Below are 14,754 nucleotides of genomic sequence, written 5' to 3' on the forward strand. Positions count from 1 at the left end.
CAATTTCTTATTTAGAATGACGGCCTAGGAATTGTTGTCCTGTCGTCAGGAAATTAACAACGCATTGCAGTGTGTATATTCTCGTGTGGAAGCGGCACATGAGGAGCAGAAGATAACCGAGGACACGGGCTGAATTCTGGAGATTGAGTGTACATCAAGATACACCAGGCGGGGGTGGTGGGACAGCGTTGGTCTGGTCCACACAGCACCTGCAGCGGGAAAGATCGGCATGTCTCTCCTCAGTGGGTTCATAGTTCTCACGTGAAGTGAGGTCCAGCTGCATAATAGTTGAGCTTGAAGACGCCATGACAGAGGAAGCGGAGCTAAAGAGAGAGAGAGAGTATATTCCATTATAGACATGCAGATGGGTTGGGTATGGGAGCTACTTTAACCTCTGTTGTTGGGTTGGGTTAGTTGCTTTATTGGTTAATGCATCGAATAAAATGATATATGTTGGGGTAATTGTACACTGGACAACATTCTGAAGGCATTGGTGTGAAAGCATATACAGTGCTGAGTTACCTCAAGAGGATGTAGCGTTGATTAGGGCTATGCACTTGCCTATCAGGTGACGTGCCTATCAGGTGGCAATGGAGGAAGAAGGAGATGGGGAACAGAGTGAAAATGACATGGCTTGGGAACACCTCTAGGTGCCTGTGGCTGGAAAAGGGAAGACTGGAATCCAGAAGAAAAGTATCCTGGAGGCATAGAGGCAGGCGAAGAGAGAGAGGGAATTGTCATGTTATCAGACTTTGGGTTTTCATGCATATATAATTATGCATCGCTTACCACATTGTTAATGCTGTTATGTTTCGTGTTTCTTGCTGCTTTTCAAGTCTCGTGCTATCACTCGCTTAGGAACCAGAAGGAGAATGTTGAAATGGAAGAAGTCGACAGCTCCAGTGGACACGTTATTATCATCTATGAGAAATGGAAATATGATTGTGTATGGTGTGATCGTAGAACAGAGGCCATAAGTCTCTGAGTTTGTAAACCTCTGTGAATGTTAGTCATGTTTATTTTTATTTTTATTTGTTCATGTTTTATTATCATTGTTTGTCCATTAATAAGTAATTTCCAAGTGTATGTAATGTTGAACAGTATTGAGTTAAATGTTCAAAACGGGGGACTGATGGATTCTCGGATCTAACTCCTAAAACTTGAAATAGGGTTAATTATCAGGTATCAATTGAGTAGTATGGTCTAGAGTAGGTCTACACCAGAAGTTAATGGTTATCTGTAGGAGGAATGTTTATGGTAGAGGCAATTAAACTTTGAATGTACTGAGTGAAGGAAAGACGATCACATCTTGGCAGGCACTGATATGGGTGGAGAGGAAGGGGGCCGAGTTCAGCTCAGGTCACGTTAAGGGAGAAGGAACAGTTTATTGCCCACACCACTCAATTTCCTGCCTAGCAACAGAGATGTAGTGTTTGGAGAGAAGGAAGAGATTCCACCCCAAATTGTTGTACAATCACCACCTCTATTGGAATGTGTCTTGGTCGGTTCAGCTGTTGGACCCTCTGGGATGAATAAACTTGGTTTAAGCTTTCATAGTGTCCGTTGAGTTCTTACTGTGATAATTAGAACCTATCAGCGAGAGAAATCAGTCTTGAATATATTATTTCTATGGTACTTTTAAAAATGTTTTATTGAGGAAAGATTTAGGCAATATGACATTCAACTCAGAAACATGAAATGTAAAATTAGTTGAAGATATAATGATGATTTAGAGATTACTTTGAACAAACAGAATGAATGATGAAATAAACCAGGCGTCATAATAAAATCAGAAGTTAAGCTACAACAGAGATAAACACAATTCATTGGTATAATCAAGTTCACATCTAAAACAAAATGTTACATACATGACCAATATTTTATCTTGGGTTGCACATTACTTCATGGCACTGTTTCCACTGGTATTGGCCTCTGGTCAAATAAATTGTGACAAACATTTCCACATAACATGATTGTATTATGTACCAAATATGTAAAAAAATGCATAAATCAATTAACAAGCATACATACCACTCAACCTGTTTGTCCCTCTGTTGTCCTCAGTTATTATGCATTTACATGTTTTAACTTGCATCAGATAAATAAAAAAAATGGTGTTGTCCCTTTCCCCTCACACATACAGTAAGAACACTAAAGATGGGTTTGATAAAAACAAAAACACACAAAACATTCTAAGGAAAACAAAGTACTAAGCTATAGCAGATTGCAAGAGCACAGATTTCAGTTAGCATAAAGCCACAACAACAAAAGAGGATGATAGAGCTAGTTGGTTATATCCCCTAACACCCATAGGGGCATTAGGAGGATAGTAACTCCGCTGCTGTCCCACAGCCGGTGAGACTGCTTGCTGCCCTTTGTCCAGCACTTGAAGCCCAAGCCAGTTCTGTCATCAGGGGAAATGTTCTGTTGCCTCTGGGAGAGGAATGGGAAAATATATGTACTGTACATCATATCAAAATGCACAAGAAGACACACAAAGTTTTAGGGTAATCACATGGTGAAAATAGTATCTATTGTTCTTACCCAAGTCCTTGACAAGACTAGATTCATTAGTTTGGAGAGCTGTGTAGAAGGCTGATTTAATTAGTAGCCCTCCTGAGCGTACAACCTGAAACAGCTTCCTCATTTTTTTCACACTGGTCTTGGCTGCATAGATATTCGAATACGTTTCATCTTGGATAATTTTCTTTCCCAGTAGGTCATCTGCTATAGCCATCACCATTGTGACCCTCTTGATTAGTGCACTCATGTGCTTATCCACAAACTCAGCCTCTGGGATTTCAGGTGAAAGAGACACTTAGTACATTGTACAGAAGAAAGCAAAAACTCGTATAGTAATGGTTGCAGAAAATATTTCATTAGAACAAACACAGCCTATAGCAAGGATGGCTTTTACCTGCAAGAACATCCTTCACACTTCTATTTTTTTTCTTTATCTTCTCATCATTCCTGTTGTTTCGAAGTGGAACCTGTTGTTGGGAATCACACAGCCTTCCATCAACAAATTGAGACCTGTGTAGTTCTGTTAGTGGATTCTACATTTAAGAGGTGAAACAGAAACAAGATATATCACTAACATCCTTTTATATACACTCTGGAGAAAATGCCGAAGAATTGTGAAAAGTGCAGAAATGACCATCAACCTCATTTTAATCTCACAGTGTCATTTGATTTGAAACTTTTCTTCAACTAATGTACAGGTAACTGCCAAAATAATGGAAACACAAAGTATATTAAAAGCAGGAGCATCCACACAGGCGTGGTTCCTGAGTTAATGAAGCAATGAACATCCCATCATGCTTAGGGTCATGTATAAAATTCTGGGCAGGCCATTATTTTGGCCATTATTTTTGGCTACCATAGCTATGTGTAAGGACAGACGCCAGGGACAAGAAGCAGGTACAGGGAGGGAACATTTAATGGATAACGGACATGAAACAGAACAGGAACAGAATACGGAGGGCATCTGGACAGGGGAAACTACAGCAATGCTGATAAAGGGAACACACCAGGAAGCAGACAGAAATAGGGAAGTCAATCAACAAATGAAAGGAGTCTAGGTGAGTCCAATGATGCGCTGCTGCGCGTGATGGTGACTGGTGATGAAGCGCATGTGCGCGTAACGATGGTGACAGGTGTGCGTAATGAAGGCAGTCTGGCACCCTCGAACGCCAGAGAGGGAGAGTGGGAGCAGCCGTGACAGCTAGGATGACGATGCACCCATACATAGCGCACTAGTGGTCACTGAATGGTTTGATGAGCATGAAAACGATGTAAACCTAATGCCACGGCCGTTTCAGTCACCAGATCTCAACACAATTGAACACTTATGGGAAATTCTGGAGCAGCGCCTGAGTCACCGTTTTCTACCACCATCAACAAAATGAAATTACTTGTGTGAAAATGGTGTTGGATTCCACCAATAGAGTTCCAGTCATTTGTAGAATCTATGCCAAGCTGTTCTGGCTCGTGGTGGCCCAACGCCCTATTAAAACACTTTATGTTGGTGTTGACTTTATTTTGGCAGTTACCTGCTCAGATGTCGTTTCCTTCCCCGAGCTGTGTTCTGGAACACTACAATGATAAAAATAAAACAAGTTATATAAGTAATTTCACTCAGAATAAATACAAAATATAAGACCAGCACAAACAATAGCATTTGTTGATATGTGTCTGGAAGCTAATTGTGAAGGCAAATCTCTTTATAGACTCTTTATAGAGGACATAGAGGACAACACAGACAAACAAAAAAAGACATAATCAGAATGGTATAAATGCCACTGTCTAGTCACTTCACATCATCACTGAAAAACCAAAACATTATAGTTTACTTGGACCTTTGACAGCTTAGGGCAAAATGCAGTCTGTATTTCGGAAGATCCGTGTTATAGCGCGATTTAAAAGTAAAGACAATTTCACAAAACTAGCTTTAAAACTGCAACATTTTCTCTCATCCTCATGGCAAACTTTGTAGAATAGCAGGGAATTAGTTCAGGGATTCTTCAAAGGTGGGGCCTCCCGAGTGGCGTCACTACAGACTCGGGTTCAATCCCGGGCTGTATCACAACCGTCCGTGATCGGGAGTCCAATAGGGCAGCGCACAATTGGCCCATCGTAGTCCGGGTTTGGCCAGGGGACTTTACTTGGCTCATCTCACTCTTGTGGTGGACTGGGCGCCTGCAGGCTGACCTCGGTCGTCAGTTGAACAGTGTTTCCTCCGACACATTGGTGTGGCTGGCTTCCAGGTAAAGCGGACGGGTGTTAAGAAGCACGGTTTCGCGGGTCATGTTTTAGAGGACGCATGACTCGACCTTCGCCTTCTGAGCATTTGGGGAGTTGCAGCGATGAGACAAGATCAAAATTGGGGGTTACAAATTACAATAAAAAATAATTTTAAAAAATCTCGTTTTGGGCTATTTTATAAAGACAATATTTGTTTTGGGAATTTTTTTAATACTTTAAATATGATTCATTTCTGTATCATCTCAATGCCTGCAAATTCCCTTTACCAGAGCAAAGTATTCCCATTTCAAACTCTCCCAAAAAGTTTTTTTATTTAAAAAAAAAACTGTCAATAATGGACATTAGCTCAAAATGATTGTCATTTTGTGCAATAGCACTCTGTGACTAAATAATATTTATCTCAAAACTTTGAATCCTAAATGATGTGTCCGTCAAATTTGTCTAAAATCCTAAATTAATCTGGAATGAGCAGGGTAAACTATACAATAAGGACCCCTTATTCATGTCCTCATTTCATGTAGTACAACAAGACCATTCATGGTCTGTAAAGTTCTCTACTTTTGATAGATTTAAACAAACAATATTGGAATCACCACGGTCAAATCCATAAACTGTCAACTCCATATTCCTGATAAATTCATATTCTATTTTAATCTTCGTTTTAAAATTTTACATTTACTACGATTTTACAGTCATAAAGCAACATAGGAAAAACAACGTGTAAATTGTTGCTATGTTTACCACATGAATGAAAAAGAAAAAAGCAATTTTTTCCAAATCCGTGAAACATCAACTCCATCAGATTTTTGCCTAACGTTAACACCGTCAGAGTGCTGAAAGATCTGATAGAATGGTAAATTTCAAACGAATCCTTTTCCATATTTCACAATTGTTTGTATTGAACTTTTATTTTTAGAGGAAAAAAATATGTTTTGGGTACATGTTGTGAACTCTGTCAGTGATTGCTAACCCCCTTCAGATCAGACTTTTTATAGATTTTGAAAACATATTGTAATCACTGTTCTGCAACATTTAAGCTATTTAAGTATTTGCTGTTCTAAACCTAAGGGTTAATGTTTGCTTTATAAATGCTGTTTTATGTTCTCAATCTAGAAAAACAAATTAGCCCTGGAGCTACAAAACCAAACAAAAAGAAGTTTGGAGATTTGTATTACATATTTTAATAATTTAATGTTGGAATTTAAACAATCAACAGCCTTTAAACACTTGTTGGATGATAATTGGGGTGGCAGGGTAGCCTAGTGGTTACTAGTAACCGAAAGGTTGCAAGTTCAAACCCCCTAGCTGACGAGGTACAAATCTGTCGTTCTGCCCCTGAACAGGCCCACAGTTCCTAGGCTGTTCCTAGGCTGTCATTGAAAATAAGAATTTGTTCTTAACTAACTTGCCTGCTTAAATAAAGGTAAAAATGAAATGCCATTTATGGTGTCTGATAGAGTTGACATAAATCCAGTTAGTTGAATTTTATGAAAGAAAAAATACAAAATTAGGAGGTTGTTCCTTTACATGATTTGATAGCTGATACTTTGTTTGATCAAATTATATATTTCAAACTGTGTTAATATTAAGACAAATCTTTGTGGAAAAAAAGTTGAGATTGTTCCATCTTTCAAAAATCCCTGAGCTTTAAAACATCAACATGAAAATATATATACACTACCGGTCAAACGTTTTAGAACAACTACTCATACAAGGGTTTTTATTTATTTGTCCTATTTTCTACATTGTAGAAAAATAGTGAAGACATCAAAACTATGAAATAACACATATGGAATCATGTAGCAACCAAAAGAGTGTTTGGACTCCAGACCAAAGAACACATTCCCACCGGTCTAATGTCCATTGCTCATGTTTCTTGGCCCAAGCAAGTCTCTTCTTATTATTGGTGTCCTTTAGTAGTGGTTTCTTTGCAGCGATTTGACCATGAAGGCCTACACAGTCTCCTCTGAACAGTTGATGTTGAGATGTGTCTATTACTTGAACTCTAAAGCATATATTTGGGCTGCAATTTCTGAGGCTGGTGACTCTAATGAACCTATCCTCTGCAGCAGAGGTAACTCTGGGTCTTCCATTCATATGGCAGTCCTTATGAGAGCCAGTTTCATCATAGCGCTTGAAGGTTGTTGCGTATTCACTTGAAGAAACTTCTTGAAAAAGTTCTTGAAATTTTCCGGGTTGACTGAACTTCATATCTTTAAGTAATGATGGACTGTCCTTTCTCTTCGCTTATTTGAGCTGTTCTTTCCATAATACGGACTTGGTCTTTTACCAAATAAGGCTATCTTCTTTACCCCCCCGCCCCCATTTCATGCATTCCAGGTGACTACCTCATGAAGCTGGTTGAGAGAATGCCAAGAGTGTGCAAAGCTTTCATCAAGGCAATGTGTGGCTATTTGAAGAATCTCAAATATAAAATATAAATTCTTAAAAAAAAAATCCATATGTGTTATTTCATTGTTTTGATGTCTTCACAATTTTTTCTAGAGGCTCAAACTGGCCAGAAAAACAATGATTTTCTTCTGAGACTCGTCAGGCTATTCTTGTTCTGAAAAATGAAGGCTATTCCATTGCCAAGAAACGGAAGATCTCTTACAGCGCTGTGTACTACTGCCTTCACAGAACAGAGCAAACTGGCTTTGACCAGAATAAAAAAAGAGGACCCGGTGCACAACTGAGGAGGAGGACAAGTACATTAGAGTGTCTCGCTTGAGAAACAGACGGTTCACAAGTTCTCAAATGGCAGCTTCATTAAATAGTACACACAAAATACCAGTCTCAATGTCAACAGGGAAGAGGCGAAAGTTCTTTGTTTCTTGCCATTTTGAGCCTGTAATCAAACCCACAAATGCTGATGCTCCAGATACTCAACTGGTCTGAAGAAGGCCAGTTTTATTGTTTCTTTTATCAGAACAACAGTTTTCAGCTTTGCTAACATAATTGCAAAGGGGTTTTCTAATGATCAATTAGCCTTTTAAAATTATAAACTTGGATTAGCTAACACAACGTGCCATTGGAACACAGGAGTGATGGTTGCTGATAATGGGCCTCTGTACGCCTATTTAGATATTCCAAAAAAATCTGCCATTTCCAGCTACAATTGTAATTTACAACATTAAATGTGTTAAATGATGGCTACTCTCAGCTTCATGACAAAATGTGTATAATAGCATGACATTAGCGGTTAAACTGCTCTCACCTTGCAGGGGGATCTGCAAAATTGCGCTATGCGACCGCCCTAGTGTTGATGTCCGCACCCCCGCGTCACTCTAATTAGCATTAAAAAAATCCTCATTAAAATCTATCTGTTAAAGCTAAATATCTGTTTTCTTTTGCATGGGCTGCATCTCAATCCACCGTGGCATTCTTCATCTGTGGTGGAAGGTGGCAGAGCGACAGTGGTGGATGTCAGACCAGGAGCTATACAGTAAATCAGTCTTCTCACAAACGTCTGTAGCGACACTCACGACTCTTATGAACACGTACAGTCAGGTCCATAAATATTTGGACATTGACCAAGTTATTATTATTTTAGCTTTCTACCACAGCATATTGGAGTTAAACTTAAATAATGAATATGAGATGGACGGGCAGACTTTCAGCTTTAATTTGAGGGTATTTACATCCAAATCAGGTGAATGGAGTAGGAGTTAGGGACCAAATGTATTTGGGCAATTTGCTGCTCAGCTGTTCCATGGACAGGTGTGTGTTATTCCCTCATTAGTTCATTTACAAGGAAGCAGATAAAAGGTCTGGAATTGATTTCAAGTGTGGCATTTGCATTTGGAATCTGTCGCTGTTAACCTTCAATATGAAGTCCAAAGAGCTGTCACTGCCAGTGAAGCAAGCCATCATTAGGCTGAAAAATCTAAACAAACCCATCAGAGAGATAGCAAAAACATTAGGTGTGGCCAAATCAAGTACACTGCTCAAAAAAATAAAGGGAACACTTAAACAACACAATGTAACTCCAAGTCAATCACACTTCTGTGAAATCAAACTGTCCACACTGATTGACAATACATTTCACATACTGTTGTGCAAATGGCATAGACAACAGGTGGAAATTATAGGCAATTAGCAAGACACCCCCAATACAGGAGTGGTTCTGCACAGACCCCTTCTCAGTTCCTATGCTTCCTGGCTGATGTTTTGGTCACTTTTGAATGCTGGCGGTGCTTTCACTCTAGTTGTAGCATGAGACGGAGTCTACAACCCACACAAGTGGCTCAGGTAGTGCAGCTCATCCAGGATGGAACATCAATGCGAGCTGTGGCAAGAAGGTTTGCTGTGTCTGTCAGCGTAGTGTCCAGAGCATGGAGGCGCTACCAGGAGACCAGTACATCAGGAGACGTGGAGGCCGTAGGAGTGCAACAACCCAGCAGCAGGACCGCTACCTCCGCCTTTGTGAAAGGAGGAGCAGGAGGAGCACTGCCAGAGCCCTGCAAAATGACCTCCAGCAGGCCACAAATGTGCATGTGTCTGCTCAAACGGTCAGAAACAGACTCCATGAGGGTGGTATGAGGGCCAAACGTCCACAGGTGGGGGTTGTGCTTACAGCCCAACACCGTGCAGGACGTCTGGCATTTGCCAGAGAACACCAAGATTGGCAAATTAGCCACTGGCGCCCTGGGCTCTTCACAGATGAAAGCAGGTTCACACTGAGCACGTGACAGACGTGTCAGAGTCTGGAGACGCCGTGGAGAACGTTCTGCTGCCTGCAACATCCTCCAGCATGACCGGTTTGGCGGTTGGTCAGTCATGGTGTGGGGTGGCATTTCTTTGGGGGGGGCCTCCATGTGCTCGCCAGAGGTAGCCCGACTGCCATTAGGTACCGAGATGAGATCCTCAGACCCCTTGTGAGACCATATGCTGGTGCGGTTGGCCCTAGGTTCCTCCTAATACAAGACAATGCTAGACCTCATGTCTAGAGTGTGTCAGCAGTTCTTGCCAGAGGAAGGCATTGATGCTATGGACTGGCCCGCCCGTTCAACAGACCTGTATCCAATTGAGCACATCTTGGACATCATGTCTCGCTCCATCTACCAACGCCACGTTGCACCACAGACTGTCCAGGAGTTGGCGGATGCTTTAGTCCAGGTCTGGGAGGAGATCCCTCAGGAGACCATCCGCCACCTCATCAGGAGCATGCCCAGGAGTTGTAGGGAGGTCATACAGGCACGTGGAGACCACACACACTACTGAGCCTCATTTTGACTTGTTTTAAGGACATTACATCAAAGTTGGATCAGCCTGTAGTGTGGTTTTCCACTTTAATTTTGAGTGTGACTCCAAATCCAGACCTCCATGGGTTGATAAATTTGATTTCCATTGATCATTTTTGTGTGATTTTGTTGTCAGCACATTCAACTATGTAAAGAAAAAAGTATTTAATAAGAATATTTCATTCATTCAGATCTTTGAACTAGTGAACTTGTTTCACAAGTGAGATGTGTTATTTTAGTGTTCCCTTTATTTTTTTGAGCAGTGTATTTTGTACATTCTTAAAAAGAAAGAACGCACTGGTGAGCTCATGAACACCAAAAGTCCCGGAAGACCACGGAAAACACCTATGGTGGATGAAGAAAAACCCCTTAACAACAATTGGCCAGTTCAAGAACACCCTCTAGAAGGTAGGCGTATCTGTGTCAAAGTCAACATTCAAGACAAGACTTCACCTTAGTAAATACAGACGGGTTATCACAAGATGTAAACCTTTGGTAAACCTCAAAAACAGGAAGACCAGATTAGAGTTTGCCAAACATCTAAAAATGCCTGTACAGTTATGGAACAACATCCTATGGACAGAAGAGACAAAGATCAACTTGTATCAGAATGATGGGAAGAGAAAAGCATGGAGAAGGGAAGGAACTGCTCATAATCCGAAGCATACCACCTCATCTATGAAGCATGGTGGAGGTAGTGTTATGGCGTGGGCATGTATTGCTACCAATGGAACTGGTTCCCTTGTATTTATTGATGATCTGACTGCTGACAAAAGCAGAATTCTCAATGGTTTAGGTCTATATTATCTGCTCAGAATTAGTCGAATGCTTAAACTCATTGGAGGGCGCTTCACAATGCAGATGGACAATGGCCCGAAGCATACTGCGAAAGCAACCCAATACTTTTTAAGGCAAAGAAATGCAGTGTTCTGCAATGGCCAAGTCAATCACCTGACCGGAATCCAATTGAGCATGCATTTCACTTGCTGAAGGCAAAACGCCTCAAGAACAAGCAGGAACTGAAGATAGCTGCAGTAAAGGCCTGGCAGAGAATCACCAGGGAAGAAACCCAGCATCTGGTGATGTCTATGGGTTCCAGACTTCAGGCAGTCATTGACTGCAAAGGATTTGCAACCAAGTATTAATACTCACAATTGAATTTATGATTATGTTAGTTTGTCCAATTACTTTTGAGCTCCTAAAATTGTGGTGACCACATATAAAAAGTGCTGTAATTCCTACACCGTTCACCCGATTTGGATGTAAATACCCTCAAAGCTGAAAGTCTGCACTTTCAGCTCATCTTGATTGTTTCTTTTCAAATTCATTGTGGTGGCAAACATTTTTCTTTTTATCTTTCTTATCTCTCAGATATAGGACAGACACTTCAAAACAAACTATCTGAATGATTTGATGCCATTCCTTTCTCTCCGTTTCAGCAATCATCATGAGCCGTCCTCCCAGCAGCCTCCACTGGTATGAATATGTTATTACATGTAAGTCCAAATTCAAGGTTTCATACTTACAGGGATCCTAACATTCCAAATCAATTAGCTAAATGATCCTTGGTATGACCTTCTTAAAACTATTCCATATGTTAGCTTAGTAAAAACCCAGCCCCGGACCCTTAGATCTTAGGGGTTTTTAACTTCTTTGGGATAGGGGCGGTATTTTGACGTCCAGATGAAAAGCGTGCCCAAAGTAAACTGCCTGCTACTCAGGCCCAGAAGCTAGGATATGCATATAATTGGTAGATTTTGATAGAAAACACTGTAAGGTTTCTAAAACTGTTAAAATAATGTCTGAGTATAACAGAACTGAAATGGCAGGCAAAACCCCGAGGACAAACCCCCCCCCAAAAAATGTTTGTCCTACCACTGATTTCAATGGCTGGCACTTTTATAATAGGGCGAAATCATGCCCGATTGAGTACCTAGGGCTTCCACTAGATGTCAACAGTCTTTAGAAAGAGTTTCAGGCTGGTTTTTGAAAAAATGAGGGAGAATAAGTTTTTCTAAGGGCTCCCATTTTGGCTGTAGTGTTTCCATGCGCATGGCCGAGATAAACAAAAAGAACGCGCTATCTCCAGTAAAGACAATAACGATTCTCCATCTTAAATGTAATTGTTTATTTGGCTATTAGGGTACCTAAGGATTGATTATAAACGTTGATTGACTTGTTTGGATAAGTTTATTGGTAACGTTTGGGATTCATTTTGTATACATTTTGACCGATGGGAACCGAGTGGATTATTGACTTTTTTTTAAATGGAAATAAAGAATACATTTACAGAAGGACCATTTGTAATGTAACTGAGACCATTTGGAGTGCCAACAGAAGAAGCTCTTCAAAGGTAAGGCATGTATTATATCTTTATTTATTTTGTGTTGCCACCTGCCTGATTGATTGCTATGAATTTGTGTGCTGGGTGCTGTCCTCAGATAATCGGATGGTTTCCTTTCGCAGTAAAGCCTTTTTGAAATCTGACACCACGGCTGGATTAACAAGAAGTTAAGCTTTATTTTGACATATTGCATGTGTATTTTCAAGATTGTTAAATATTTACAATTCTGTAGTTTGAATTTGGCTCCCTGCACTTTCACTGGATGTTGGTCAGGTGGGACGCTACCTTCGCACCCATCCTAGAGAAGTTTTAAAGCGCGGCTCATCAGTGCTACGGATTGAACCTACTTTGTTTCGAACTTTCAAATGTATGGTTTTATGTGGAGCAGTGAGTCTTTACCATTTCTCATCTTCAACATCTGTGATAGGTTTACCCGTCATTTTTTCATGGGCGCTCTTCACTATCTCATAGTGCTCAGATATATCTGCAACAAAGACAATACATTACTTTTGGGGGATTTGTGTTGTTTTAGTTTTTCTAACCTTACCCTAACACTTACTTTAACCACTCAGTAACATGATTTCCCTTCCTTTACTACTACTGGTATGGCATTGACATTTGGCATTGTAATTTACATTTGCAGCTGGAAATTGTACATGAATAACCTGGAATGTTACATTATATATGTATTTGAACCATACAGACAGCATCCAATCCAAAATGTGATGGAAACAAGTGTATTTGATTTACCTGGGAGAGGTAGCTCATTGTGGAGTGACTGCTTCATAGCTTCCTTTAGTTTAGACCTTATTTCCTGCACAATGTATTCCTAATGGAAGTAAAAAGGAGATGTAATGAACATTTTCAGTTTTTTTAAAGAAGATCAGAATTCCAAGGACCTTTTTTATTTTATAATTTTGACAGTACTGGGGTCCTGCCACAAACATCTTTTATATTCTTATGACATTGTGTGTACATTTTCATTAAACATGTAATTTAACCGCTGATCACATACACCTACACACTTGCTAAACCAAACCATGTAACAAATTCCATTAGTAGTGTGTTTTCATTCAAATAATTGTGTTTTCTCTGAGACAATCCCTATTTTGGCATGTTCTACGTCATGTTTGTCTGACATCTAGGAAGATTTTAAGGGAGGGTTCACCCAAATGACAAAATGACATATTGATCTCCTTACCTTGTAAGCAGTCTATGGACAAGGTATGACAGCAATCCATGCATTTGTTTAAATTACCACTCGCCACTGTTTCAATGCTAAAGTATTTTGCATTTGTGGCACGATGTTAGTCAATTGTACCAATATTAGCGTTTTCGGTCTTCCTGTCCAAATCATCCTAAAGTAACTAACAATTGATTGTGTAACTTAATGAAGTTACTTATAGATGATTCAGACTTCAAGTGTGCAAATTTACATTCGTCCCTCAGTTTTAAAGGGAAACTGGATGCAAAAACTATAGAAAACGGCCTATGTGAAACATTTATTACAGTGCCAAAATTGATTAAAAAGTGTACGTAGGATATAAAGTCAGTACATTCCAATACAGAGTTTTGTGAGATTTGTGTAACTGAGGTCATCACAATTTTCACGACTTCTGCCGATGTCGGCTCCTCTCTTTGTTCGGGCGGCGATGGACGTCACCGGCTTTCTAGCCATCGCCGCTCCATTTTTCATATGTCCATTTGTCTTGTCTTGTTCCATACACACCTGGTTTTCATTTCCCCAATCAATCTACTTAAAATAAAAGTGTGCCTGTTTACATTACCCTGCTCTCATGCACCTGACTTCTCCTCTAGTACACCCCTTGACAGAATTACACAACTCTATGGAGTCAGCAGGAGCATGTACCCCGGTTAGAGGAGTCGAGGAGCGCGTCCAGGAACATTCGGCCATGTTACAACATCTTGGTGCCATGATGGATCGCGTTGTCCAGACCAGGGATGATGGCAGGGATGCCACCATTTCCTTTGACCAACTGGTGGATTTGTCCATCCGGTTGGATAACCTGCTGGTCACCTGTGGATGTCCAGAGGGGGCTCTGTCAGTTCCATCTTCCAGCACCCCTGCTCCGGTGCCCATGGAGTTAGGAGGGGCTGCTCATAGGGAGACTGGAGGAGGAGCCATCACGTGCACCATCTGTGGCCGCAGAGGACACACTGCCGGTCGGTGCCGTATTGGTTCCTCTGGGAGTCAAGGCAACAGGGTGACTCTGGCGTCACCCCAGGTGAGTTTGCACCACACTCATCCAGAGTCCTCTGTTGATCAACTGTTTGTGCCTGTTTGTTTCCCTGAGGTTTTCCCACATTACCAGCATAAGGCGCCCGTCGATTCAGGCGCAGCTGGGAATTTTATCGACAGAGCATTAGCCATTAGGTTAGGGA

The 14,754-nt window shown here is 40.8% G+C and overlaps 1 protein-coding gene across 1 annotated transcript in view; it reads right to left on the reverse strand.

The window, feature by feature from the left end:
* Window positions 1–1,624: 1,624 nt before the first annotated feature.
* LOC139401898 (nuclear GTPase SLIP-GC-like) overlaps window positions 1,625–14,754 on the reverse strand; it is a 38,656-nt gene continuing 25,526 nt past the window's right edge. Inside the window, exons 18-23 of the mRNA XM_071145905.1 lie at window positions 13,102–13,180; window positions 12,751–12,835; window positions 4,053–4,095; window positions 2,918–2,990; window positions 2,545–2,793; window positions 1,625–2,433 (exon numbers count right to left, since the gene is read on the reverse strand). Coding sequence (XP_071002006.1) covers window positions 2,411–2,433; window positions 2,545–2,793; window positions 2,918–2,990; window positions 4,053–4,095; window positions 12,751–12,835; window positions 13,102–13,180 — 552 coding nt within the window. The 3' untranslated portion in view covers window positions 1,625–2,410. The remainder of the gene's footprint in view (window positions 2,434–2,544; window positions 2,794–2,917; window positions 2,991–4,052; window positions 4,096–12,750; window positions 12,836–13,101; window positions 13,181–14,754) is intronic.

Source organism: Oncorhynchus clarkii, unplaced genomic scaffold, assembly GCF_045791955.1.
Source record: "Oncorhynchus clarkii lewisi isolate Uvic-CL-2024 unplaced genomic scaffold, UVic_Ocla_1.0 unplaced_contig_584_pilon_pilon, whole genome shotgun sequence".
Taxonomy (NCBI): domain Eukaryota; kingdom Metazoa; phylum Chordata; class Actinopteri; order Salmoniformes; family Salmonidae; genus Oncorhynchus; species Oncorhynchus clarkii.